Here is a 27,706-nt window from a genome sequence, read left to right as displayed (position 1 = left end):
TGTTCGGAGATCACATTAGGTATTTTTATATCCTCACCTCTATAATTATGTCTTATATTAAATTTTATATTTAGAACGGTTTCCAAATGGCTGCAATATTATGTCAAATGATTAAATTGCTTGATAGAAGTAGAGATAAATTAGTTATTACTTTTAATATATTCAATTTTGACAAATATTTTTTGTTTAATTTAACTAATTTCTTGATATTTTTTTTCGGTTTATCTATAATATAATTGGAAGTCTACTTTTAATACTTTTAATCAAATAAAAAACGAAAAACAATTTATAATTTTATAAAAATACACCTAGAACTCATACTCTGATACATAAATATATAACTTGGCAACAGCAATGCCTCCAAACTGTTCTCCGTTGTAAAGCGTCATAGACAATTCCAATTCTATGCTTTGTGGTCCTTCAAGAGGCCGGACAAGTGACGTCACAGCTTGATTGCCGGTTTGGATTAATCTGGAAAATTTAACAAAACATTGGACACACCGTGTAACAAAAGCTTTATACTTCTTACAGTGCCAGATTTCATGGGCATAGATGATTACTTATTGCCATGCTCAACACATTTACTAAAAAAATAAATCACCAATTTTAAGACTGCTAATATTCCTATGTTCGTTACCAAACATTAAAAAAGGTACTAAAAATTAATGCACCTCACAATAAGTGCTAAAAAGATTAAAATTAAGCCTTCATAATCTATTATTAAAACAAAACATGTGTTACTTTACAAAAAGGCCTCATCAGTCAATTTAGGTCTGCCTAGTTTCGCATCTTTCGTCATTGTAACTCACAGGAAGGCATTGATGTCAGCCTTCTCCGTGACTGAGGGTGGCGCGTCTACTTGCACGATGCGTAGCTGGAACACCATGCGTGCGTGCGCCCATGGTGGACCTCGCATAGTGAACAGATCCACCTGGAAACACATCAATATCCAGTACCAGTCCCAATCGTTATTTCCTCGTTCGTTAAACGTTTTAATCTATTAATTCCGTCTTTCGTATATAAAAAAGTAATCAAATTATATGATATCAGTCTGTACTATAAAAAAATCTAAAAGGTTCTCTATATATGCTTAGTCACACTTTCATATATGACAGAAAGTATTCTTACCGTAGTATCGTGATTAAGAAATGTATGTATATAGCACCTACACTATATTGTATATATAAATACATAAATTTATTATTATTGACATTTTATATATTTTTTAATATTACTTATATATTTATTATTGTTGTATAGTTTACTTAAGTTTATTTTTAATTCTTTCTTTTAACACTAGTTTAGTTTCTTTTAACAGTAGGTGGAACGGTGTCTGTAAATCGTGGTAAGGTATCCACGACACAAGCTTGCTTAGTGTGGATGCCACCGGAAATACAATTTTGATATCGTTTCAGCAAACAACTCAGCAATTGTATCAAGTGTGTAATATTTTTACTTATATGCTGTAAATAAACAATTCTTGTTTTTTTTTTTTAAACTTATAAATTTCGTTACTTACCTTAGATTCAGGTATGTAGAGATTTGAGACGAACGTGAAAAAGTTGTAGGAGTAAGTACTAGGCTTATGTGAGCACTCCCAGTCGGTGGGCGGGCAGTAGGTTTGAATAATCGAGCACCGACTGAAATTAATAAATATTTAACAACCCGTCTAAAATGCTAAAATTTATATGTACGTGTAGTATTTGTTTAACACTTCAGTGTTAATTTTTTATTTATCATTTTCAACTGATACATATATTTTTAAATAAGAATCAAAGAAACAATTTAATCAAAAACAATATCGTTTTCTCGATGGTTAGAAAAACGTTTACACTCCACTAAGATTATATTATGGAACATCATCATGTATGGGAAATAATTATTAAATAAATAAACTATTTCCAGACCAATGATATTTGAGACCATTGTGAGTTTCGGAAGGTACTCACTGTTTGCTCTCGAGCTGATAACCTGGTGGGCATGTGATCCGATGACAACGATACCCTCCGCGCGTGTTGAGACACACATCGCTAGCGCCCTCGTACTGCGCGCCGTGAGCGCACGGCGCCGCACCTGTCTCGCACTCGTCGATATCTATGCGAATATAAAAAAACGCTATAGTGTCACATTACAAAAGATTTAAGTTATTGTGAACGAAGTCAGTCAACCAGACAATAACGCGCAACTTCGATTTTTCCAGAGTCGCAGAAACAGGAATATGAAAGAAATATCGAACGGTGAAAAAATTTGAATTTGGAATCCTTAATCTTAAGATTTTACTGTTCAGTATTAAAAATTGTCATATAAAAGAAGATAATATATATTACATAAAATAAATCCTTTCTAGCGATCCATGTTTGTTTCATACCAAATTCCATCAAAATCGATCCCGTGATTTCGCCTTGACGTAAACGTAAACGTCACAGATGAACAGACAGACAGACTTTTTCATTTTTAATATTAGTATAGACAATAAATGAATGCACCTAATTTATTCAAAAAGTTTATGGTATCTGGGATACTTCATAATTTTTTATAAATTATATATTACCAATACAGCTCCTCTTATCTTCAGACAGCCTGTATCCTGGCGGACAGGTGCAGCGGTAACTGCCAGGCTCATTCAGACAACGACCAATGCACAGGTTCTTGTGCTTGAACTCCAAACATTCGTCCACGTCAGAGCAAGTACTGAAAACCCAGACGTTTTACTTTTACATAGATTTGTCACAATATGAGTTTAAAAATTAAATTCTTAGATACCTCCTTTTCAAAATTAAAATCAAATTAAAATATACTTTATCCCGTTCTGCTTTCATACAATTAATATAATAATAACCAAACGTTTTTTCAAGATCGAACTTTTGATGTATTGTGGCATAACAAAAAGAAATTGTCACGTAAGCATTGTCGTTGGCTTTCGTACCGGTTGTCCTTATTGAGACGGTACCCACGATGACAGCCACAGCGGTACGAGCCCCACACGTTGTTGCAGCGCTGCTCACACAATGTGCCTGGCCGAGACTCTACGCATTCGTCCACGTCCACACAAATCTGTACATGAACATACAAAGAAAAAAGAGTTAAGCTTGCCGATATCATCATCAATCGGTTGCTACTATTTCATTCACATGTGATCCGCATAATTTGTTTTATGATGCTGCAAGAAAAACCACCTACCAATCTGCCATACGGCGTTCTTGAGAATATATTTGCGATTATGACTATTTTTGTCTTATTGTAATTTTTATAGACAAACCTTATCATTAACTGGAGCTGACGTGAATCCTTGATGACATTGACATTGATATGAGCCCACTGTGTTCACGCAATCCCCGTGTTGTGAACAGACAGGCTGAAATTTAATTGTAACTATGATATAACTGATAATAAATACAGAAAATAAAAACCGCACTCTGTTGTCATTATAAAAAAATATTAGATTTTGTTTTAAAATAATAGATGGCATTATTAGTCATTTAGATCACGCTTATGATTGCATTACGCCAAATATAAATATGTTTCTGGTTAAGTTAATAAATACCTACAACAGTTCTTGTAATTAATCTACGTAATTAGTATAGTAAAAGAAACAAAGTATATCTCTTAAAAATACACAAACTCTGATAGAGTTTAATTTCAAGCTTACCACACTACCGCCTAAAGAACACTCATCAACGTCCTCGCACTGATGATCACCAATCAGCTTATGTCCCACTGGACAGCTGCAGGTATACCCGCCGGGCAAGTTAGTACATATTTGCAAGGGACCGCATTGAGCTTCTCCTGTAGCACACTCGTCAATATCTAGAAATAAAAACGGTTGATGAAATGAAAGGCACGCAATAATTCTTTCATTGTAAGGAAAACATCTGACCAAAAAATAAATTGGAGATTAAATTATTAAAAATCTGATCCCTTTAAGAAGTTGTCTCGTCGGTTTTTGTTTCAGTTTTATTTTGTTTTAATACATCCGATGTGGCGTAAACATTAACAAGAGATTGAGGGCTCAAACTTGAGTAAGCACCAATGAGTGCTTAATTTTAATTGTGATGAAATGAATTAATAACTGATCTCGTACTCGGTGGCGAAGGTTTTATTGTAAGGCTTTTTACTTTACCTTCGCAAGTCTTGTCATCTCCAAGTTTAGTTCCCCAAGGACATTTGTACACTGAGCCTCTGTCTTCGATTTGCGTGATTTCGGGATTAGCGATCTTTCTACCGCCTTTTGTACCGGGAATGATTTGGTTAGGGTCAACGCGAGGGTAAGCTGTAAATGTGCAATGTATTCAAATAAATTGTAAAGAATTCACAAAATAATTACGAAGAACAACAGTAACACAAAAAATACTATTATTATGCTTGGTTATTATGCCAAAAAAGTGAAATATATTATGGTTATGTCTTTATATAAAATGTATATTGTTGATTTAAATTTATGTTTAAACTTGAGTTTTTTACAATATTATAAACTTGCTTCTTACCAGGTATATTGCTATATCCAGGTGGGAATTTGCCTTTGTTCCTGATAGGCACACACCTGTGCCTCTCCGGATCTAGTCTCCAGTTAGGCAGACACTCACATCGATAGCCACCCTCGGTGTTAATACAAATCTCAACTGAGGCACAATTGGCTTGGCCGTTTGTACATTCGTTAATATCTAAAATAATGCTCATTAAATTATCGTGACTATCAAAAAATACGTATTCATATATAAATTAAATACAATGATTTATAAAATTATATTTTATACAAAATATATGTATATATGATATACATTTAACAAACATATATGTAATATAATGTATATATTACAACTGAAGTAGTAAGAGTTACGGAATAATTTATTTATTTAAAAAAAAAAAATTACCTTCACATTTTCCAGTTTGAGAATTCAAATGATAACCAACATCGCATATGTTCCTTGGTCGGAACGGTCTCGAAGTCATACTACGTTGATCTGGATAACCCCAGAAGTAACCTTGGGAGAAAAAAATGTTTTATTATTCAAATATATATTATTTGGTAAAATATATTTCAGAAACTAAATCAATATTAAATATATGGATGTTTTTAAACAAAGTTACTTTTAGTGCTCGACGTAGTCGGAGCTGGTGTAGTCGGGGCTGGTGTAGTCGTGCTGGTGGTAGTACTTGTAGATGTACTAGTGGTGGTAGAAGAAGAAGTAGTGATAAGAACGCAAGCTCCTGTAGGCAAATCCCTTCTGAAGCCAAATGCGCAGTCGCACAAGTACCCTCCCATAGTGTTACGACATGTTTCCGTTAAACCAGAACAGCTGTGACGATTTGTGGCGCATTCGTCAATATCTAAAATATAAATACACAATACTTAAATATGTTTGAAACAAAAACGTACCAAATTTCGTATTTATAATAATGCACGAGTGTTTAATCTCTAATCCGATACGAACGGTGATAAATCTAGTACAGGACCTTACGTATTATATATAGATTAAATAAATAGTTTCTTTTATTGAACCAAATCATTTGGATTGTAAAAACTTACCAAAACAAGCCCCGTACGAGTCCATTTCAAAGCCTACTTGACAATCTGTAGGTCTTTCATTAATTTTGGTCCATTCATTTTTCGGTTCATCACTAGTATCTACAAACACTGGTCCTGCTACTGTCGCTGTTTCTTCATCATAATTCACAAATACAACTTTAGGTGATGTTGGTATTTCTGGTAAAGGACTGTATGTACTTTCAGTAACTTTAGGGTGTGATACAGAATTATATTCTACTTCCGTATGTTCGGTTTCGGTTTCAGGAGGTCTGGCAGGTTCTGTAGGCTCATAGCTACTTTGGGTAGGTTGGTAAGGAGGAGGTTCAATTCTAGGTTCCTTATTTAATTCAGGTTGAAGAGGATAATATGAGGTCTGAGGGGTAGTTTCTTTGAATTTATCTGGCTCTTGTCGTGTTGGTTTTGGATAGTTAAAGGCTGGTTCTGGTTTTTCTGGCTCATTAATCGTATTTGAGCTTATATTATTATCAAAGCTTTCTTCTGGTGTGACTTTAGGCTCTTCAGGTGTTGGTTCTGTAGGCTTAGGAGTTGGTGTAGTTTTTATTTCAATTGTTGTAGGAGTAGGAGTAGTAGTCGTTATAATTTCAGTTTTAGTTGTGTTTTCTTCGATTTCTTCTCTGAAAACAGATAAAAAATATTTTACTATGAAATTGGATGTAGGTAGAAAATAAAAGTTTTGGTTATGCGTTTTTTGCTCAATTAGTCCTTGACTAATGCCTATTAACTACATCTATTTTAAAATCTGTAACATAATTATTAAAATCAAATTCCAAACCAAATAATGTTTTTTATATAATTCATCTAAATGTGCGTTATGGTTATAATAGGATACGCCAATTGCATGAAGAGAACTACTTACTCAGAGTCATAGTATTCATATTCGTATTCAGGTGGTGCTGGCGTCGGCTTCTGGCAGCGAAAAGATCCAGGGATGTTGACGCACTGGTACTCAGGGCCCGCGCGGGCGCAGTTATGTGTGCCCAGAGCACACTCGTCAATGTCTAATTATACACATGCAATGTACTTATAAAATGTTTACGAAACAGGATATAACATTTAAGCCAAATTTCATTCTGACAGTGGAACAATAGCAGAAAAATGTCTTATAAATAAATAAGAATAAATTGTTCAAAGCTCTATTGTTATCAAAAGTTTTCAATACTGATAGTTACACTGTAGTTTTAAGGGTTTTGCTATTTTGTATTATGATTGATATTTACGAATAAGAGTGAAATACTACTTATGTCATATGTTTGACTGACATGAAAAGCTGGGAGATTTAAATTTATGGTTTTGATACTTTTGTCGTAATCACACAAATTGGACTATTGGTCCTTTCTTAAGCAAAATCCCCATAAGCGAAATAGATGAGGTAAAATATTGCAAGAGGTCTAAATTTAGTTATAGTCTTATTTAATTGGATCAGTCAAATTAAGGTGAAAAGTACCTTCACAGTTGCTAGAAGAATGATGAATTATGTATCCCGTCCCACAAGACAGCATTCTAATGCACAGGTATGAGCCGACGGTGTTGTCACAGCGCTGGGAGTCCGGAATACAGGTATTTTGATCGGTTGCACATTCATTTATATCTATAAATATTTTACAATACATAAAATGTCTATGGAATAGCAACTGAATTTATATCAGTTATAAGTGAACAATATTTAATATAGATTAATTGGCAAAACATTTATTGGACAAACACTGGAAATATTAATATGAAATCACCATTCGTTGTCGTAGATACGACGCTATAATTTAAAAAAAAAACTTACCAACACAAGCTCCGGTGGTTGGATCCAAGTTGAAACCAAGTTTACAGTGACATTCATGACTACCGTTTATATTAAGACAGTTCTGGTACTGATCACATAAGTGCGTTCCTTCTACACACTCATCTATATCTGCAAGAAAATTAACTCAAATGTTCAAGTAAGTGAAATAGGCTTTAAATATGTAAGAAATAGTACTCGTATAACATTATTATAAGAATACAATTATGATACTGCTTTAAATATATTGATAGTTTCCACTATCATGTGAGGGGCGAGAGTCTCCTGAGGAGAGGAGAGGAGAGAGAGATCGGTTGAGGATGAAAGACATATAAACGTAATAAACAAACACACTCTCGCATTTATAATATTAATTCGGATTTTAAAGCTATAAAGAATGTTATAAAACTTACCATCGCATTGCTTCGTTTCTGGATTTCGTCTCATGCCATCAGGACATTTGTTTTTGGAATTTCTACAAAGTAAGAAAAGAGTTTTTTATTCCTAGTTAATATGATAATATTTTCAAAAATCTTTGACTTAAATTTGTAAACGTACCGTAAATCCACCTTTGGCTTGCAATCGTATTCTCCAAGCACATTGACACATATCTGATCGGGTTTGCAGATGTCCTGTCCATCTTCACACTCGTTGATATCTACAAATAAAAAAAGGGTTATTACTATTAATATAATAATCTACTCAATAAAGAATATTAAAATTATTTTAACGGCTTAAGATTTATAACCTTATCATAAGTATATCCTTTGGTCTTATTCTTGTGGATTTTGCAAATAAATTTAATTCAACATAACGTACCTTCGCATTTATTGGTGATGGAATTGGTCTTGAAACCAGGAGGGCAGTGCTTTGAACCTTTGTCTTGGCAGTGAAACGAACCCCTTGTGTTTATACAGAACTGCGACAACTTGTTGCAATCATCTTTACCGATTACACATTCATCAACATCTATAAGGAAAAAAATATATAAGACATAATATATGAAAATGCTATTGATTATTGTTACGTATATAATATTATATTTATAAACCTTTATTTTATTTATCAATCTTACGGTCTTATTACCATGCATACAAAATTGTTGTTTTTTTTTCTATTCTTGTGACAAAGTATTGCAAATTGGTAAACACTAAGATATTCTAAGTGTTAAAGAATCCTGTGTTAACGCGCCTGTTCCAACTTTCTCTCTCTTCGGGATGTGTGCCGGAGGCTTGGAGAAGAGCTAATGTGCAAGCGGTTCCCAAAAAAGGGGATCGGTCTGACCCGGCAAATTATCGACCAATAGCTATCACCTCAGTACTTTGTAAGGTGATGGAACGGATTCTAAACAACCAACTGATCCATTACCTAGAAGATCACTGTCTAATTAATGATCGTCAGTACGGGTTTCGACCAAAACGGTCCACAGGTGATCTTCTAGCGTACGTAACACACCTCTGGGGTGAAGCTATCGACAAGCATGGAGAATCGTTGGCTGTCAGCCTCGATATCTCCAAGGCTTTCGACAGGGTCTGACACAGAAGTCTTCTCTCCAAGCTACCGGCATATGGTCTACCTGCTCAGCTATGCACCTGGATTGCCAGCTTCCTACACAAGCGTAGCCTTCGTGTTTTAGTAGATGGTTGCGCTTCACAATTCTATGTAGTGAATGCTGGGGTCCCCCAGGGATCTGTGCTATCTCCCACACTCTTTCTTTTACATATCAATGATATGCTCTCTCTTGGGAACATACATTGCTATGCAGATGATAGTACAGTGCATGGTGGATACCACGGACGCACAGTGGCTGGGCGGGCGGAAACTGAGGAGAGGCGGGAGAATCTTGTCATTGAACTCGATAGGACGTTAGAGCTCATCGCCAAATGGGGTTCTGATAATCTTGTTGGGTTTAATGCCAAGAAAACACAGGTATGCGCTCTCACACCACAAACAAAAGTCACCATTTTACCCTCATCCCTCCCTCTGTGGCACACCGCTGACGATACAAAGCAAAATCGCCATGCTGGGGATGGACGTTCGCTGTGACCTTAGTCCAAGGGATTACATCGAGGCTATTATAAAACAGCTTCACGGAAACTCGGAGTTCTGAACAAGGTGCGGCGTTTTTTCACGCCACAACAACTGTGCCTGTTATACAAAACACAGGTACGGTCTTGCGTTTGAATATTGCTCGCACCTTTGGGATGGCTCCGCTAAGTACCTACTGGAGGCCTTGGACCGGTTGCAGCGACGTGCAGTATGCATTATTGGCGACGTAAAGGTCACAACACCCTTGAACCTTTACAATTGCGTCGCGAGATAGCAGCACTGAGCGCTTTCTATCGACTGTATCACGGCGAGTGCTCTGAGGAATTATTCTCTCTAATTCCTGCTTCCCCCTTCCTTCTTAAGTCCACGCGAGCTGGTTCTCGATGTCACCGCCTAACTGTGACAGCAATTCCATCGCGCACAAAGAAATGTGGCAACTCCTTTCTTTGTCGCACTACCAAAAAATGGAATTCCTTACCAGCTCACGTGTTCCCCTCCTCTTACAACCCGGGTTCCTTCAAACGAGGCGTGAAGAGGCATCTTGCGGGCCAGCAAGGCGGGGAAAGCTAGTACAGAACATTCTTCCCGACTGTACTGGCCGTCGTCGCGTTTGGACTATACTACAACTTACCATCAGGTGGAGTAGAGTCATTCGCCATCCCGGCGCATATAAAAAAAAAAATCCTACCTTCACATTCCTCATTTAATCCACCTTTGAATCCAGGTGGGCATCTGTCATCGGCGAGAGGTCTTGGTTTACTATTCAACTTTACTGGATCCCCCGAGACTCCACCACATTTGTACCCGCCGATTGTGTTCTCGCAGAGGTAGCTCGGACAAGGCGGAGAGGGCAATTTGCATTCGTTAATGTCTGCGGGGTAATTAATAGTCTCAAAAACTGTATTCAAATTCATTGATTAAAAGCAATTATTTGAAATGCTTGACTATCCCATACTGACTAACTGTATTTGTGACAAGACTATTTTTTTTATATTAAGGATAGGCGAACGAGCATATGGGCCACCTGATGGTAAGTGGTCACCAATGCCCATACACATTGGCATTATAAGAAATGTTAACCATCGCTTACTTCACCAATGCGTCAACAACCTTGGGAACTAAGATGTAATGTCCCTTGTGCCTGTAATTACACTGGCTCACTCATCTTTCAAACCGGAACACAACAATTCCGAGTACTGCTGTAATGCGGTAGAATATCTGATGAGTGGGTGGTACCTAACCAGACGGGCTTGCACAAAGCCCTACCACCAGTAAGTCTATGCGGTGGCAAGTGTTATAATGTTATGTGCGTTAATTTTTTAGTTTTAATCGTTTTAAATAAATATGCACTACCACTATAAGGCCCATATGATAAGGAGACCTTATAGCTGTTAGGCCGCTTCAAATTTATTAAAAATTGAAGTACGTGATTTATGACATTTCTTTTTTTTAAATTTTAAACTTAAATCAGTTCTAATTGTACAAAAGTGTATATGTTGACTGATTATGCATTTTGTAAAATAATATTATCTTAATTATTTCTTCTTTTTATGCATTTTTTGCGCCTGATATATATTAAAGTTAAACTCACCATCACAGGCATTATTAAGAAGATTTTTTGCAAATCCTGGAGGGCACTGGCCTTTTTCATGATTGATCTTTGGGTGCTTATCAGGAATACATTTGTATGATCCCTGGATGTTAAAACACTGGGTATTCGGTAAACACACAGGAGGATTCAGGGTACATTCATCGATATCTATAACAAAAGAAACTGATAGTAGAACAATAAAAAAGAAATAGTAGATAAAATTGACAATATGTACAGCCATATCTTCTTATTTACAAGATCCTCATTGTCCTCTACTTTTATCTCTAGTTAACTACCTTCAGGAGAAAATTAGGATTTATTTTTGGATGTAATCATTACCTTCACACGACTTTCCATCAGACATGAGCTGATAACCTCGTCTGCAGGAACATTTCACTTCTATACCATTATCATTACACTTGTGTTTGCATGGGTTGTGTGGCTTGCATCTGTTTTTCGTAACCTAAAAATGTGGAGATATTTAAATAGTTTTTATTATCTCGAATACGAAAAAATATAAATATTTTGCTAATTTAAATAAACGAAATCCTGTTGTCCGGTTAGTTTATTTAACATATTGTTATTTATTAACAACCTAAAAGAATAATTATAAAATAAAACCCTCAGCAGTCAGCACTGATAAGCATATACTAAGGAATGAAAAATAAAATATTTAAATATATCAAAACCTCTTTACAGTTCCTTCCATCAGACATAAGCATGAATCCAGGGTTACATTCGCACTTGTAGGAACCAGGTACAGAAATACAGTGATGTGCGCACAATTCATTAGGTGCATACTCTTCACATATAGACGGTATAAATGATGAATCTGGAATACAAGTAAATTTTAAAGCAACTAAAGATAAAAATATTGCATAATATTTCAACTTCTGGAGTATAATATGTAATTGTTATTTATCTCATAAAGAGGAGTATTTTAAAAATATATAATAATAATATCCCGGGACATTATTCACACAAGGCCATCTGATCCCAAACTAAGCAGACCTCGTACTATGAAAACCAGACAACTGATATACTACATATTCTACTATTCTTTTGTAAATACATACTAATATAGATAATTACACGCAGACTCAGGACAACAACATGTTTATACACACAAATGTCTGTCCTGGGTGGGAATCAAACCCACGACCTACGGCGCGAAAGGCAAGTATCTATCTACCAACGACGCCAACCGGCTCGTCGAATAATTAAATAAATGTTTTTTTACAAATATATCTAATAAATGTTTCTTTCAAAATTGTATCTATAGTGTAATCATGAATTATACCAATTAATTAGATGACCAATATTAAATTGATAAGAAGTCATTCATCTCACCTTTTTCAGCTGGCTTGGACTGTGTGACTGAATTCTGATTTGTCTGTCTTGGAGCATCAGTAACTGCGCTCTAAAAATATATTTGCATAACCATATAGATTATAATATTATGTGTAATGGCGCATATGTCTTAGCATTTCTGCATATTTATCAATCAGGATATAATTTTATCAGCATCATTAACTTAACTGGTTTCTGTAGTTATCACAAACGATCTACCATAATTATCATTAACATTTGCAATGGAATCAATAACAACAAGCCATATTTATTAGATTTTAATTTAATTTGAATATATTATTATAAAGGTAATTACAATAAATTAATTAGTAAAAGCATTACCTTTTAGAATAATATCTGAGTGAGTTATATTGTAAACACTAAAGGCCATAGTTATGAGGCCGTTTTTTAAGTTAAAAATGGTGATGTCTTCTTCTTTCGAATGTCAAACCCATAATGAAAGAAAGAGCGAAATCAGTGTTTAACTAAACAGGTGCTAACCAACGTTTGTAAGTAAGGCCTTATGTCAATGTATTATTAATTCGGAACTATCCTTTGGTAGATATATTTAATAGGTGGTGACATTGGTGCTTGATAAACATCAAAGTTGGTGAAGTTCGACGAACTCCCATATCCTTCGTGCGAAAGCTGACGGCGGTGTCAAAAAAGCATTACCTTGCAGCATTGCGCAAAGGCTTCACCAGCTAATATTTGCTCAGCGCTATTGCCTTGTATTGTCACTGAACAAGAACTCGCACCACGTGTTTTGCCGATCACGACTCCCGACTTGCATTGGTCGCAGCATTTCTGAAAAAATATTATTGGTATAGTTCGTATATCGTACGACGTTGTTACGTCTCTTATCTTTATTACATTAAAATGCCTCAATAAAAGTGATTCGCGATTTTGGAAATGAAAATGAGGAAATGCTTCTATGATTGAAATGGTCAGAAGAAAAATCGTGGTCATGATTTTAAATACAATACCTATTTTTAATTTTTATTTCTTTAAATATATATTCATTTTTAATTTTGATACCAATTTATTTATTAATTATTTACATGAGAGCCTTAAATTTTACTTTTTATTTTATTTTTATTTTTACTGCACAAATCGAGGAACGGTGGCAAAAATACTAGTAGCATTTCTGTTTGAATCGCAATTCCGATTCTCTTGGCGAAAAATGAACCAACCCTCCTGTCACCACTAAAGGCAATAAGACAGGGTGTAATATTTTTGATGAAATTGATAATTTAAATTCTGTGATAAATATTAATTAAAGAGCTTGCAGCCGCTATCATTTAAGAACTCTATACCACACACCAGAGTAAATATTAAACAGATTTCTGTTATTACGCTATTTTCGTATGTGTATCCTTTTAAAGCTGTAATTACGGTCATCGTCGCATATAAAATTCAATTATTTATTTAAATCGTGTCTTTATGTGAATTTCAAATTTATTCAATGCAATAGTTGTAAATATACAAAAACACGTTAGTGTGCGTCAGAAAAACCAAATAATGATAAATATAATTGCATATATACTGCATGTAATTTATCCTGCACACAAGTTCGTGTAATCATTTATTTCTTATGTACAATATATACAGTAAATAAACTCTAATGACGTTTAATTATTTAAATAAATTTAGTCGTATGATAATATTGTGTATTATTGAGTTGTATTCATTTTATTCTTATTCCAATTTAATTGTCGAAGCAATTTTAACAACCCTATTATCTGACAAGGAGAAAAACGTATTGTTTGTTTGGGAAAATTATCTCTTTCTTCTATCTATATCTGTTTTTTTATTAATAATTAGAAATATGAACTCAATATGTCATCTGACACACCGTTTTTTGCCACTTTTTACCTATGTTATATAATTTATAATTAATTAAATTTTATATTAAACGATATTCAGAAAAAAAATATATACAATAAATTCAAGTTGAACTATTGTGAATTATACTCGTATTCATTTTATTTTAATAAAAAACGATAATTTTTTTTCATTAGCCTTTCGTTCAAGCACGTTGTAACAGATTAACGTAAAACATACTCTAATGCGTAGTATGAAAGTGCAATTAAGCTTGATTGTGTATACAACAGTGGCTTTCTTATAAATCAAAGGAGTACACTTTCTTGAATAATTTTATTATAATTTCAGTTTTAAATAGTATTTATAATTAGCATATTATGAAAAAAGTGCAATGGCAATATTATTTCTCGAATGAAAAAAACCATCATCTTGAACTTGTGTTGACTGTGTTTTTATATTTAAAATAGGCAATTAGACTGACAAATCGGTCACTTTATGGTAAGTGGTCACCACCTGCCATAGACATTGATATTGTAAGAAATATATTTTTTTTTTTTTATAGAATAGGAAGGTGGACGAGCATATGGGCCACCTGATGGTAAGTGGTCACCAAACGCCCTTAGACATTGGCATTCTAAGAAATGTCAACCATCGCTTATAGCCAATGCGCCACCAACCTTGGGAACTAAGATTTTATGTCCCTTGTGCCTGTAATTACACTGGCTCACTCACCCTTCAAACCGGAACACAACAATATCAAGTATTGCTGTTTTGCGGTAGAATATCTGATGAGTGGGTGGTACCTACCCAGACGAGCTTGCACAAAGCCCTACCACCAGTAGGTTATATTAATTTATAGTAGTAATTTATAGTAGTAAATATTAACTATCCCTTACATTGCCAAAGCACCACTGACCTTGGAGTTAAGATGTTATGTCTCTGCCTGTAGTAGCACTAGCTCAACTCACTCTTGAACCTGTGATTATCCTGATAGAATAGAATAACCTAAGCTATAGAAAACCCATCGAAATTGGTTTTCTAGAATGTTCTTTACGATAAAAATGGTTAAAATGTTATTCTTTTAAAACTTACCTTCGCCGAATCTTTTGTGGATCCGCAATGTTTTAAACCCTTCGCTACATCGATCCCTTTGTCGCAGTCGATTTTCTTTCTATAACAATATTAATAAAGTTCAAATTTGAGTCAACATGAATAGCAAATGCGACCATTTTTTACATATTTTAATGTTTTTTTTTTTTCTTGTATCAGAAATACAGATGGGCAAATGGGTCACCATATGGTTAACGTCTGTCTATACACAATGAAAGATTATTGACAATATACCGCCAACCAATTTATCTAAGATGTCATGTCTGTTGTGTCTGCAATTATGATGGTAAGTGATAATTTCCTCCTGACCGATTTTATCGTATTTAAGAGACATATTATATAAAAGTGTGTGCGTAAATACAACTAAACTATTCCTTCACTCTGATATCCTGATGAGAATGCAAATTCGTTACGATCGGAGTTCAGGCGCAGGAAGATGATGATGATGATGTTCTCCCTGACGAGTCCGTAAACGACAAGCCTGGCTAGTCTTGCGGGCGAAGTTAACTTGAAAACTTAAATTTGGTCTTAAGAATCATGTTGCAGGGATAACAATTGCACTCAACTCACCTGTACTATAATGGAATTGTAACAATATGTGTTTGAAACGGCTCTTCTTTATAAGGCGGTTTCGCTCGAAAATGATAGAAATCTTATTATTATTATAATTACGCCATGCAGGCCTCTGTTTGGGAATCACTTCCTAAGGATATTGGATTTCAAAGGGATATTGCAGGCTGTCAGATTACGCCTTAAAACATCCTTGTATCTAAGGAATTAACCTCCAGGTGCAGGGCTAATGGCTTTTCGTGCATTACGAGACACGGTTTCGAAAATCAATCACCCAAGCTCCGGGCTGCTTGTAAGCATTTCTCAATATAAAATCTTTATAACTTATTATGAAAGACGAGTTAATTCCACTGGCTCACTCACCCGTTAAGCCGGAATTAAGTTATACTGTAATGTAAATATGTCTAGTAATGTCATTTACCAATTTATTTCAAAAGCCAGCACTGATTAACAAAGTATAATTAGCATTAAAATAAGGATAACCACAAACACATTAAAAAGTGGGTCGAATTCTAAATGATTTATAAAATGAGGTCAAGAGCAACTTCCACGCTTCCTTTGTCAATATTATAAATAATCTTAATGTCGCGTCTGTATGTTAAAGACTAATGCACAATTTAGAGCTGACAAAGTTTTATTACTCTTCAAAATACCTATAATAGTGTAAACTGTACTAGCCGACTATCGCCTTTTTTTTTTTAGCCAGTGAATGAACAATTTGGCCGCCTGATGGTAAGATGGTAAGTAGTCACTGCCAAAAGACATTGGCGAGAAATAACCATTTCTTACATCGGCATTACGCCACCAACCTTGGGAACTGAGATGATATGTACCTTGTGCCTGTAGTTGGCTAGTTCACTCACCAAACCGGAACGCAACAATACTAAGTATTGCTACTTACCGGCAAAATATCTGATGAGTGGGTGGTACCCACCCAGATAGGCCTGCACAAAGCCCTACCACCAGGTAAAATTTTTTTGTTATTAAGTTTCTGAATATGCCGATGGCGTTAATAATATCAATAAATAAATATATAAAGAAGAGTTTAATATATTAAAATTCGACTACGAGAAATCACTGAACCAAATTAATTGAATCTTATACATTTTCAAATAATAACAAATGACTTTTATATTATACACTCGATACAATAATATTGTGTATTGTTTACATATGTTTATCATTTTTTTATTTCATTCGTTGCTTCGAGTTTTATTGTCGTATGTTCACCATGTGGTGTTTACTGGTGGTAGGGCTTTGTGCAAGCTCGTCTGGGTAGGTACCACCCACTCATCAGATATTCTACCGCAAAACAGCAGTACTTAGTATTGTTGTGTTCCGGTTTGAAGGGTGAGTGAGCCAGTGTAATTACAGGCACAAGGGACATAAAATCTTAGTTCCCAAGGTTGGTGGCGCATTGGCGATGTAAGCGATGGTTAACATTTCTTACAATGCTAATGTCTAAGGGCGTTTGGTGACCACTTACCATATGCTCGTCCGCCTTCCTATTCTATAAAAAAAAAATGTTGGTTTAATAATGATGAGCAGGGTACAGATTATATACTGTCAAGTTACTACAAGACTAAGCTGTCAAAATATCATGAAAGGATTAGATAAGTAGTACATATTATATTTATAAAATCATAACGCTTTTTGATTCTTCGTAGTTGGGTAAACATAAACTATAAGTTATAACATGTTGTGCTACTTTAGGTTTTGTACAGAATTATCAAAACAATGGCCATAATAAGCACAGAAGGCTATGGCCTATTGTCACATTGTGTATCGTTCGTAATTTTACACATAAAGAATATATTATCACTCTATATAATAATAAATAAATAGGCGATTTTTGCAAAGTTTAACTAAAAATTCTCCTATAGCAATATACATAAAACTTATAGCAGAAAATGCGTTTCGAAGGTTTTAGTATTCGCGTATTCACACAAATTTGCTTCGCAAATTCACCCGCTTTAAATTTAGACTTGACGTGACAAGCATGAGTTCCATGTTCTTGCTTAAGTGTAAATTACCAAACGTAAATTCAAGTAATTAAATGTATGCATATAGAATATTCTCTATTATTTACTGTTTCACAACTTATCTTATTACGTGGATACTAAGTTTTCGAAGACAGATTTGGAATGAAAACACAAACGTTCACAAGTACAGCTAAATTATTTATATATTATATTCTTGCTGAAATGGTTTGTATTTCAAACTCAATACTTATTTACATAAACAGCTAATACACCAAAGCTAATTACGAACGTGATGGATTTCAATACAATCAATTGTTTTGGATAAGAAAAGGAAGTCGGCTAAATTAAATTATAACTAAAATTTTGTAAACCATTCTTACAAAATACTTTTGTAAATGATTCTTAGTTCAAAATGCCTGCGATATTCACTAAATTTTCCTCTGTCGTTAAGTCCAATTCATGTACAATGAGATTGTTTGGGAACAATAAATAAATCATATTTATATCAATATATTAAATTTGCTTTACAAATAAATAATTAATTAGTTAGAATTAGCCACAAAGATAGAACTACTACACAAGTAGTAATAATTGATAGTTTTTGGTATTTTTTATAATAAATCTTTTTAATAAACAAATATTATTATTATTTGTGCAAGGCTTCGTACAAATTAAACCACTATTTTGCAATTTTATAGTTAATTTACTTATAAACAGCAATTAACTTAAAACAAAATAATTTAATTTTATTATCAGGAATACTAAAATCAATCTAGTTTTCTTGTCTTATAACTCTGAAAGATTATGTCAACCTTTTTATTATTAAATCTTGTCTAACTTTTTGAAGTCAAATACTTTTCAAATTAAATTTATATTTACCTCTTGAAATGCCGTACCCTTTACGTGTCATATTTTTATACTGCCATTACTAAGAACTGTCCAGTAATCTATTAGTAACGTTGAGTGATCTTTGTTTATTTAGTTCAATTGATCTTTAATTATAAGCATCGCTCTAAAACATTTTATTTATATTGACTTGTCGTCTCCGCAGACGTGTTGTGCCGTTGGTGTATCTTTCTATCAGTTTTGAGTTTCGTAGTTTTATGTGTTCATGTTTTTATTTCCAGGCATTACAATTGAAATTTTTGGATTGCAATTTGTTTTTCTCTTCATCTCACTAGAATCTCGCCTGAAAAACGTTCAGGTAAGATTCTGGTTTTCTAAGCTGATTTGGACGAAGGTTGTTCATGATGGGGTCCTTTATTATATAACGCTATTGCAAGGTTCAGAATCCCCTTGGTAACCGCCATTTGTGCCCTATTCACTACTTTTCCTCGTCGTTACTGTCATCAGTGATACGAAGATAAGAACATCATACGAAGTTCTTCAATCGCTTTTGGACTCCAATACCACTTATCATCAGGTGGATAGGAGTCATTTCCTTTCCCGGTTTAAATAAAAAAACATAGTGTGCATAGCGAGCTTATATATAAAATATAAAATGTATTATTTAATTTCTAATACCGATATTAAGACTCGAGTTAAAGCACGGTAAAAGGGTGAACATTACAGTTAACATATATGTTTTTGTTTAATTGTTCTTATTAAATTAGATTATGTTATAATAAATAGGCATTTATATATTATAAATAATATATCTTTGTAAGCCTGCGTCGCCAATACAAACTATATGACACGTTAAAATGTTATACATTTTACAGTGTTAATAATTTATATTTTTAGATTAAGGATGAATGTAATGATAATGTGTACATTTAAATAAATAAATATTTGTTAAACCTTATAAAAAATAATTATAATTTACTCACAATTCCAATCGGAGTAGGAATAAAGATAAGCAAACCGTAGATTTACAAGTTGCATGCGATTTTCTTATTGTTCTGCTATATTACGCACTATAAACAGTTCTTGATTAATTTACCTTTATATATAACACAACAGTATTCCACTAGCTAGTTATAACCATTAATTTAACTTTCAAAGTTCCGATTGCAAACTCGCGGACATTGAATACGCCATATTTTCGCAAATCCACCGTGAATATCATAGATTATTCAAGATCTCGACCAATGATATCGCGTCAATTGATATCGGTGAGCAAAGATATTGGTGTCAAATTTGTTTATTTGGGGTTATTCCTCTTGTGGTTTGAATAGGCTATAGGAAACATGAGATCCAGCAAGCATTTGTTTGATATATATTCAGAAATAGTGTAATAGTCTTTACAATAGAGATTATTTTTAATAACCTGCCTGATTAGTGGTAGTACATATGAACTTTTAACCCAGAACACAACACCGACAAACATCAAGTATTTAATACTTATTGCACTAACACAAGAACAGGCTGAAGAACATCTTAGTTTCAATGATGATGAAATATTGACGTTATAATTTTTTTTCAATGACGGAACCTATAGGCTAAGCTATCAAATTAGTCTGCCAAATAATTATAAATAAAATCTTAATGAATATTTTGCATACTTACGTAAAATATTCTTTGCAGCACTGATCCATGGCGAAGATACATAACGAGTCAAGGGAGGGTGCAACGTGGGGGGGTACTGAAGACGAACAATCTTCAACTGTATGATTACGAGCGTACGTCGTTCCTTGTTTGCAGCAGATCTGCATAGTTTCGGTCATTTCATCTGCCAATGAGCCTGAAGTGAGAAAAGACAAATTTTATTAAACTGTAGAAACTATAATAGTACTAAATACGCAGCAAGGTTTACTGATTTGCTTGAGCAGGGTCTGCTCAGCTCAGGGTATTTTCATTTCCGAACCGGTGGACAGTCAAGTGTAATACTTTTTCATTGAATCATGTTTTTTTTTCATTGAATTAAATTAGTATTTTATATAATATATAAATAACTATTTATCATATAATATTTTATATGATAAATAGTTTTGCTGATAGATGTTACCAAGTTTGACTCTATAAAAAGCAGGGAACTGCCTCGTTGATTTTAGCTAAGGTACGGATATGAGATAATGGGTTCAAACTCTTGATGAACAAATAACAAGTTTTTTATTTTAATTCACACTTTATTGCAATTCAATGAACAAAATATACTGTTACGTCGCACAGCCTCAGCCAATGACAGCGTATCATACAACCGCGGAATCAAGCCATCATTCCAACTACCGGAAGCCTCCAGTAAGAGGAGGGAATAAAGCCTATATAGCCCTTCCAGCTCATTTACAGCCAGTATTCTACTACTACCCGCATCATAATCCGAACCTCTGTCCGGTTGTATACAAAGTGTGATAGCTATTAAGTGTAATAAGTATGATCATACTGTCCTTTTCATTTATACCCACTGTTTCAATACATAGAAGAGGAACATAACAAATTACAGAATTTACAAAGTTGCATTAACAACAGGCCTTATCGCAATAGTAGCGATACACGGACAACATGTCTTTATAAATTTGATTATTTGAGGAAAAATTGCCAGTATCATATGTATGTAATTAAGTTAAAGCTCTACAGAATATGTGTGACTGTAACTTGAGGAAACCGGCTTGAAAGATAATTTCAGATTTAAATAGATTGCTATTAAGGTATTGATTTATTATCTCGACCTCACCTTGTAACACTAAAGGATGCCTTGGCCTTAAACCATGATTTAAGTTTGTAAAAGCTTCAATATGCAACAACAGCATAATAGATAGTAAATCAAATACATTTATTTAATAGTATTTTCCCTCTGGGGGTTTCGTTTGAGGGGAGAGGTGTTCGGTACCCTATGTCATCTTACTATTTATATTATAAATGCGAAAATAAGTCTGTTTGTCACGCTATCGCGTCTTAACTAGCCAATACCTTCAACCCCTCCTCCCTCATTGAGCGAGCGTAGCCGCGAGCAGAAACTTGTTTATAATATAAATAAGGATAGATTACTATCCGACTCTTCTTCGCACTGATTGAATAAAAATCTTATATTTTTGCAAAACGACTCAATCTGATATGGAGCACATAAGCAAACATACATTTATTTTATTAATAAGAACATGATGACGGTCGTATAATTTTTAAAATACTATTATTTTGAATTTCGACAATTGTTTGATTTACATTGAAATAAGCAAGGTTAAAAATTAATTCAGAGTTGAAAATAACGTTATATAAATAAATAATTGAACACTAGTGTTGATAAATGAGTCTGAAATATTAAAAACAGGTGCATTAAATCTTCTATGATTGTTTTTGAGAATGTATTCTTGGTATGAAGGTTAAGCGTGATTTAAAATCGGCATATATTTAACCGTGGTTTTTCTTTATTTATTTTATTTACGGTAATTATGCAAAAGTCAAAAGACATACTGCCAATTAGAACTTTGTTTTCCAGTTAAACCTAAATTGAACAGAAAATGTATAGCGCACTAGAAAATTAAACAAAATGAAACACTGGAAAATTAAAAAAACAACGATTAACACACACAATACACAAACTTAAATATGATTACGACAAAGAGAATGCACATTTCAACCCAAATACACAAAATTATAGTTTGACAAATAATGGAAAAACCTTTTTTTTTTTCAATCTGGTAACGATTCTCTGACATACAATCTCAAATATATTATTTATTTGTTGATGAGAGCATGAGAGCTATTATAAATGTTGGCATATTGCCACCATTCTACATGGTCGTGATTTTTAGAATATCTATCTTTAATTTCATTTTGAATACATTGAAATTCAGCGGTGCTTAAAACTCGGAATCATCGGTTAAGATCCTTCTAACCACTGGGCCATCATAGCTAAAAATTTAATAATAATTAATAAAATTTGAAATATGTAGAAAAGACCGTAACGAATCATGTATAAGGTTTCACCCACACTTAAATGGATGTGCGTGATTAATGAAAAAAAAAAAACAATTGTGATCGCACAGATGTGGCGTCGTTCTTACAGCTGATTTCGCTTCTCAGTCGCTTCCGCTTTGACTGGTTCAGCAGGTGTGCAGTCCCTGACTTTATCAAGGATAAAAAATACGTGTAATAAATGAGTATTTGTTGTCTTCGTGCAATGTTTTTAATTATTTAAAACAACATTTTTTTGACTGCCTTGTTGATCTATTTGGACCAGTAAAAGTTATTAATAGAGTTTTTCTGCTGAGAACTTAAAAAAACAGGACTTTTTATGACTGTGATAATTATGAGCTATTGTTTAATTTTACTATTATCTTTTCTTAACATAATAACCTAATCAACGCAGGAATAATAGATATTATAATGCACAATAATGAGCCATAACGGTGCGTTTTCTATTTCATCATCTCATAATTCGAGAGGAAATAAATCTAACATAACGCCAAAGGTACAGTATCAACGGCTTAACCTGCTTTCAGAGATTAGGATGAAAATTTCACTTACTTCCTAACTCCGAGCTGAAAACTAAAGAATCTTTTAATTAATTTAGTAAAAGAAAACTATAAAGACCACATCCAATCTTTGATGTGAGAACAGCAGACCGTCCTGAATAATCATTCGGAATTTCACGAGCACTCGTCCCAGATTATTGTCCCCATTACCGAGATCCGATTAACGCGACATTGATTCATGCTACCCAAATAACTTTATCAACGCGTTTATTAATATTCTCTTAGTGAGGATAATCCGTTCAAAACGGAAAAGCTTTTACTATATTTAATTCTCTTTCAAAACAAAAGCAATCCAAGAATATTTTGATATATCATTAATTTATAACCTTCTTTCAGATCAGAATTCCAACTATTTTAGGAAAACGCTAATAAAGCATTCTCTTCCAAATTGTATCTTTTGTTTATTTATTTTAAAGGAAGGTAGAAGATCAGTGGGACAGTTCTCTATTCAGACTCTTATATATTGGGGCAACTCGGTAGACTATATAGTCTAAGCTTTCTGCCCGAAAGACGAGAATACCGTATCTTACAAATGGAACATTTATAGGATATGGAATATTAAAATCACTCATATAAAGTTTTAAATAAGTTCCATCCAAAAAGGAGATTCATGTCAGTTTTTACAGTCTTAATGTGAAACAAGAACTAATAAGTACAAATCCAATTATAATTAAAGACACTTAATTGGGTGCGGTAAGACTCGTTATAATAACATCCACTTAACCGAAATTTAGCCGGTGTTTTCAAAAAAAGCCATCTGTGCAATATCAATACAAAAGTATGAGCGCAATAAACCGTGCTCATAGTCTGATGGGAAGCAAAACTGACGCGATCAGAAAGTTCAGACGTTAATGCTTTCCGAAACACAAGTCTCCGCCTCAGCCTTTTATTGTCCCGAACAGTACAGTTCAGCTCCTATATTCGAACCTGCGGTTTTTTTAGCTAGTCTATCGAAAGTCTAGTTAAAATCTCTATAAGCTTATTATTACGATGTAAAGTTAGCTAATATAAGAGCAATGTGGCTCATTCGAAAACATTTGCAAAAACCTTCATATTATACATACATACATATGAATAAAGTGATTGAAAATGGAGAGTAATTTATTTGATAAAGTCATAAAACGTATATAGAATAAAATTAATTGAAATTTATATAAATGGCAGATTATGAATTCCTTGAAATAGGGTTATAAAAATAAATTTATAATTTAAAACTGCGTCAAAAACACAAAATTGTTATCTTAACGTCTCTAACAAGTTTTTTCTAAAAAACGCCAACAACTAAGGACTGTTAATTTAAGTAATTTCACATCAATTAGCTCAATTCTCGAAACGAGTAATAAACTAATGAAGTTAAGACTATTATACATTTGAGACACCATAAATTACGTAATCCACCGAAACATGGATCAGAATTACCTTAACGAATCCACTTAAATCCAGTTATAGTTGCTGCAAATCAAAAAATTCATCAATTCATAAAAGCTACAAGGTTTTAAAACAGCTTGTGTATAATAAAACTAGCTACACGTCCCAGTATTGCATGAGTCGTATATAAGACAAAAACATAAAAATAATAATCATGTCACCGGATCATGAGTCGAGATGGCCCAGTAGAGTAGAGATGGTAAGAACGCGTGAATCTTAACCGATGATCGTGGGTTCAAACCCGGGCAAGCACCACTGAATTTTCAAGTGCTTAATTTGTGATTATAATTCATCTCGTGCTTTACGGTGAAGGAAAACATCATGAGGAAACCTGCATGTGTCTAATTTCACAGAAAATCTGCCACATGTGTATTCCACCAACCCGCATTGGAGCAGCGTGGTGGAATAAGCTCCAAACCTTCTCCTCAAAAAGACAAAAAGAGAAGAGGAGGCCTTCAGCCCAGCAGTGGGACATTCACAGGCTGTTACAGTTACGGTTACGGTACCGGATCAGCCAATTCCTTGGTATATTTTGAGTTAAACGATGATTCTTCTCGGCTTTAACAACTTCGCAGGATATGTAATAGAGTATGCTCGTATACACAAGCATATAAATATTGGCGCTGTAAGATGCCACTAACCTTGATAACTAAGATGACCCTTGTGCCTGTAGTCACGAGCTCATTCATTCTTTAAACCGGAACAACAATACTAAGTAATTGATGTTTGGCGGTAGAATATTATGTGGGCGGTACCTACTCAGGCGGACTTACATAATCTGTATCCTCTAATTTTAAAACATTATGGTCTCATATCATTTTCTGATTTTGCAATCATATTCTGCAATGTCTTGAATTATTCCTAACAAGCTCCGGGAGCCTTTCTTTACTGAAAACCTTACTGGCCAGACCCGGGCTTCAAACTCAGGATAAGCCTCGTGAATTGCAGTTTTATAGGCCAGCTACTAAGCTAACGTTGCAGTGATAAAATAGAACCACGTTCTAGAGAAATTCCCTTATCGCAACAGTTTTCACAATTATCGCTAAGCAAACTTTGAAATAGATACGGTCCACTTTACAGTGTCTAACACTTTCTAGAAAACAAACGTTTTTATATCGTTCTCAATTTGTTATATAAAATTATAAAAGTTATCTGGATTTTCTTCTAACCTAGTTAGTGTGAAACTATAGGCATGATAAGGGAAAATGTAAGCAACTTTTCTATGTGTGAACTTTATTATCTAAATGTAAAGCTTCTACCTGTTACTAAGCATTTCTTGTAAGAAAAACTTTTAATTGACCTGAACCAGGACCTCCGATTAACAAACTTTAACAAACAATCTAGCCGGTTGAACGAGGTTAAGCAAAACTTAAGCAATCCTATAAATCCTATAAATTAGCTCATGCAAGAGCTATCTTTATAAATTATCATTTGAGAAAATTACTAATTAATGGCATTTGTTACAATTTTTTTTTAATCTTTTTTAATTTAAAATAGATTGGGAAAATGGCAAATAGGCCAACTGATTGTAAGTGGTCACTGCCACCTATAGCTATTGGCACTTCAAGAAATATTAACCATCCCTTAATCACCAATGCGTCACCCTGGGAACTGAGATGTTATATCCCTTGTGCCTGTAGTTACACCAACTAACTCACCATACAAACCGGAACACAACAATACCAAGTACTGTTGTCTTGCGGTAGAATATATGATCAATGGGTGGTACCTACCCAGGCAGCGTTGTACAAAGTCCTACCACCAATATTCGATACGATAACGCTCCACCAATAGTAAGTTAATAATTATAATTAATACTATACTGGCAACCTTCGAATAATTGCCAAAAAAGTTGAACGAAAATAAGCAATCTTTGTTATATTTATAATATAATTCAAGCTGTTTCATACGCATTGGAATAGACTGTTTCATATAATTTGCCATATTGTTTGTGACTGCTGTTTTATTCTTTAAGACCGTAGTATATTAAATAGCATATAGCCTTCCTTAATAAATAAACTATTTAACGCAATAAAATATACAAATAGAAATGATACTTCTTATGACCATAAAACAACAAATTTGTAATAAAAATAGAGATTTGGTTTTAACGGCTTTGACGTTAATTAAAATATTTTTATTTTAACATTTTTATTGAAAGTAAGATTATTTAGATGATATTACTAAGTCAAATTTGAATGCAGCGTTTAATATTGTAACAATTGAGTGAAACTAGTCTGACGCATGAAGGGTTCACATTTGTCTCGTTGCACGCGTAACCTTACCATTTAAATTATTTACTCTAAAAAGCTTCATTAAATATTTATTACATAGATCTTATTAATATATAAAAAAATATGACCGCGTGGAATAGTAGGAAGGATGCTATATTTCTATGTTGAATCGCAATTCCAATTCTCGCGACAAAAGTTAAGTGTCCTAAAATACTTAATGCACTTAAAAAACTATATATACTAATTATATAAGTATAAGAAATTAATTGATTATCTATGTTTATTTAAAAAAACAAATGTAACTTTAATTTTATATCGAGATGAGCTGATGAAAATATACGCAACTTGTATCTTTTTTTATTTTTTTATTTACTGGATATAGAAACGAATAAATAAAATCTATGAATTTAACCGCCTAAAATCTTACAAGTTAGCTTCAAAAATATTTAGAAGAGTTGAAAAAATATGTATAAATATTCTATAAAATAATATATATGATATATATAAAGAATAGTTAATAAATCTTACCATCCGCATACGGCATAGGCAGGATAAACAGACACAAAACAAAATACCACATTATCACAATTGCATATAACAAACAATCTTTAAAAAAAAAACAATATTAGTCTTTGCACACTCGCTACATTTCACCCGAGTTCAATATGTGTGAATGCGATAGAACGATATATTTAATCTAATCGCATTTTTAAATTAAGAATAATCCGTAGATCCTTAATTTGAGCGCGCGCTGCTCAGGAGTCCGTTGTGAGTGCGTACGCGACCCGATCTATTTCGGTCGACGTGTGTAGCAGCCATCTCTGTCTTATCAAAG

General features: G+C 33.8%; 1 protein-coding gene across 1 annotated transcript; it reads right to left on the bottom strand.

Moving 5' to 3' along the window:
- Positions 1–280: 280 nt before the first annotated feature.
- LOC126777829 (fibrillin-2-like) lies at positions 281–27,646 on the bottom strand. The gene is made up of 28 exons (XM_050501016.1): positions 27,400–27,646; positions 20,304–20,478; positions 15,226–15,304; positions 12,985–13,116; positions 12,310–12,379; positions 11,649–11,791; positions 11,299–11,422; positions 10,960–11,127; positions 10,057–10,239; positions 8,139–8,288; positions 7,878–7,977; positions 7,733–7,794; positions 7,323–7,451; positions 6,993–7,136; positions 6,405–6,546; positions 5,528–6,162; positions 5,089–5,328; positions 4,872–4,982; positions 4,485–4,661; positions 4,121–4,270; positions 3,650–3,807; positions 3,260–3,355; positions 2,927–3,054; positions 2,552–2,691; positions 1,950–2,094; positions 1,520–1,640; positions 810–931; positions 281–471 (listed from the first exon to the last, which is right to left on the bottom strand). The coding sequence occupies exons 1-28, from the start codon at positions 27,449–27,451 to the stop codon at positions 309–311; spliced, it is 4,239 nt and encodes a 1,412-aa protein (XP_050356973.1). The 5' UTR covers positions 27,452–27,646; the 3' UTR covers positions 281–308.
- Between the last annotated feature and the right edge of the window lie 60 nt (positions 27,647–27,706).

Source organism: Nymphalis io, chromosome 24 (assembly GCF_905147045.1).
Source record: "Nymphalis io chromosome 24, ilAglIoxx1.1, whole genome shotgun sequence".
Taxonomy (NCBI): domain Eukaryota; kingdom Metazoa; phylum Arthropoda; class Insecta; order Lepidoptera; family Nymphalidae; genus Nymphalis; species Nymphalis io.
The sequence above is the reverse complement of the archived record's forward strand: the minus strand, read 5'-3'. Positions and strand labels throughout refer to the sequence as shown.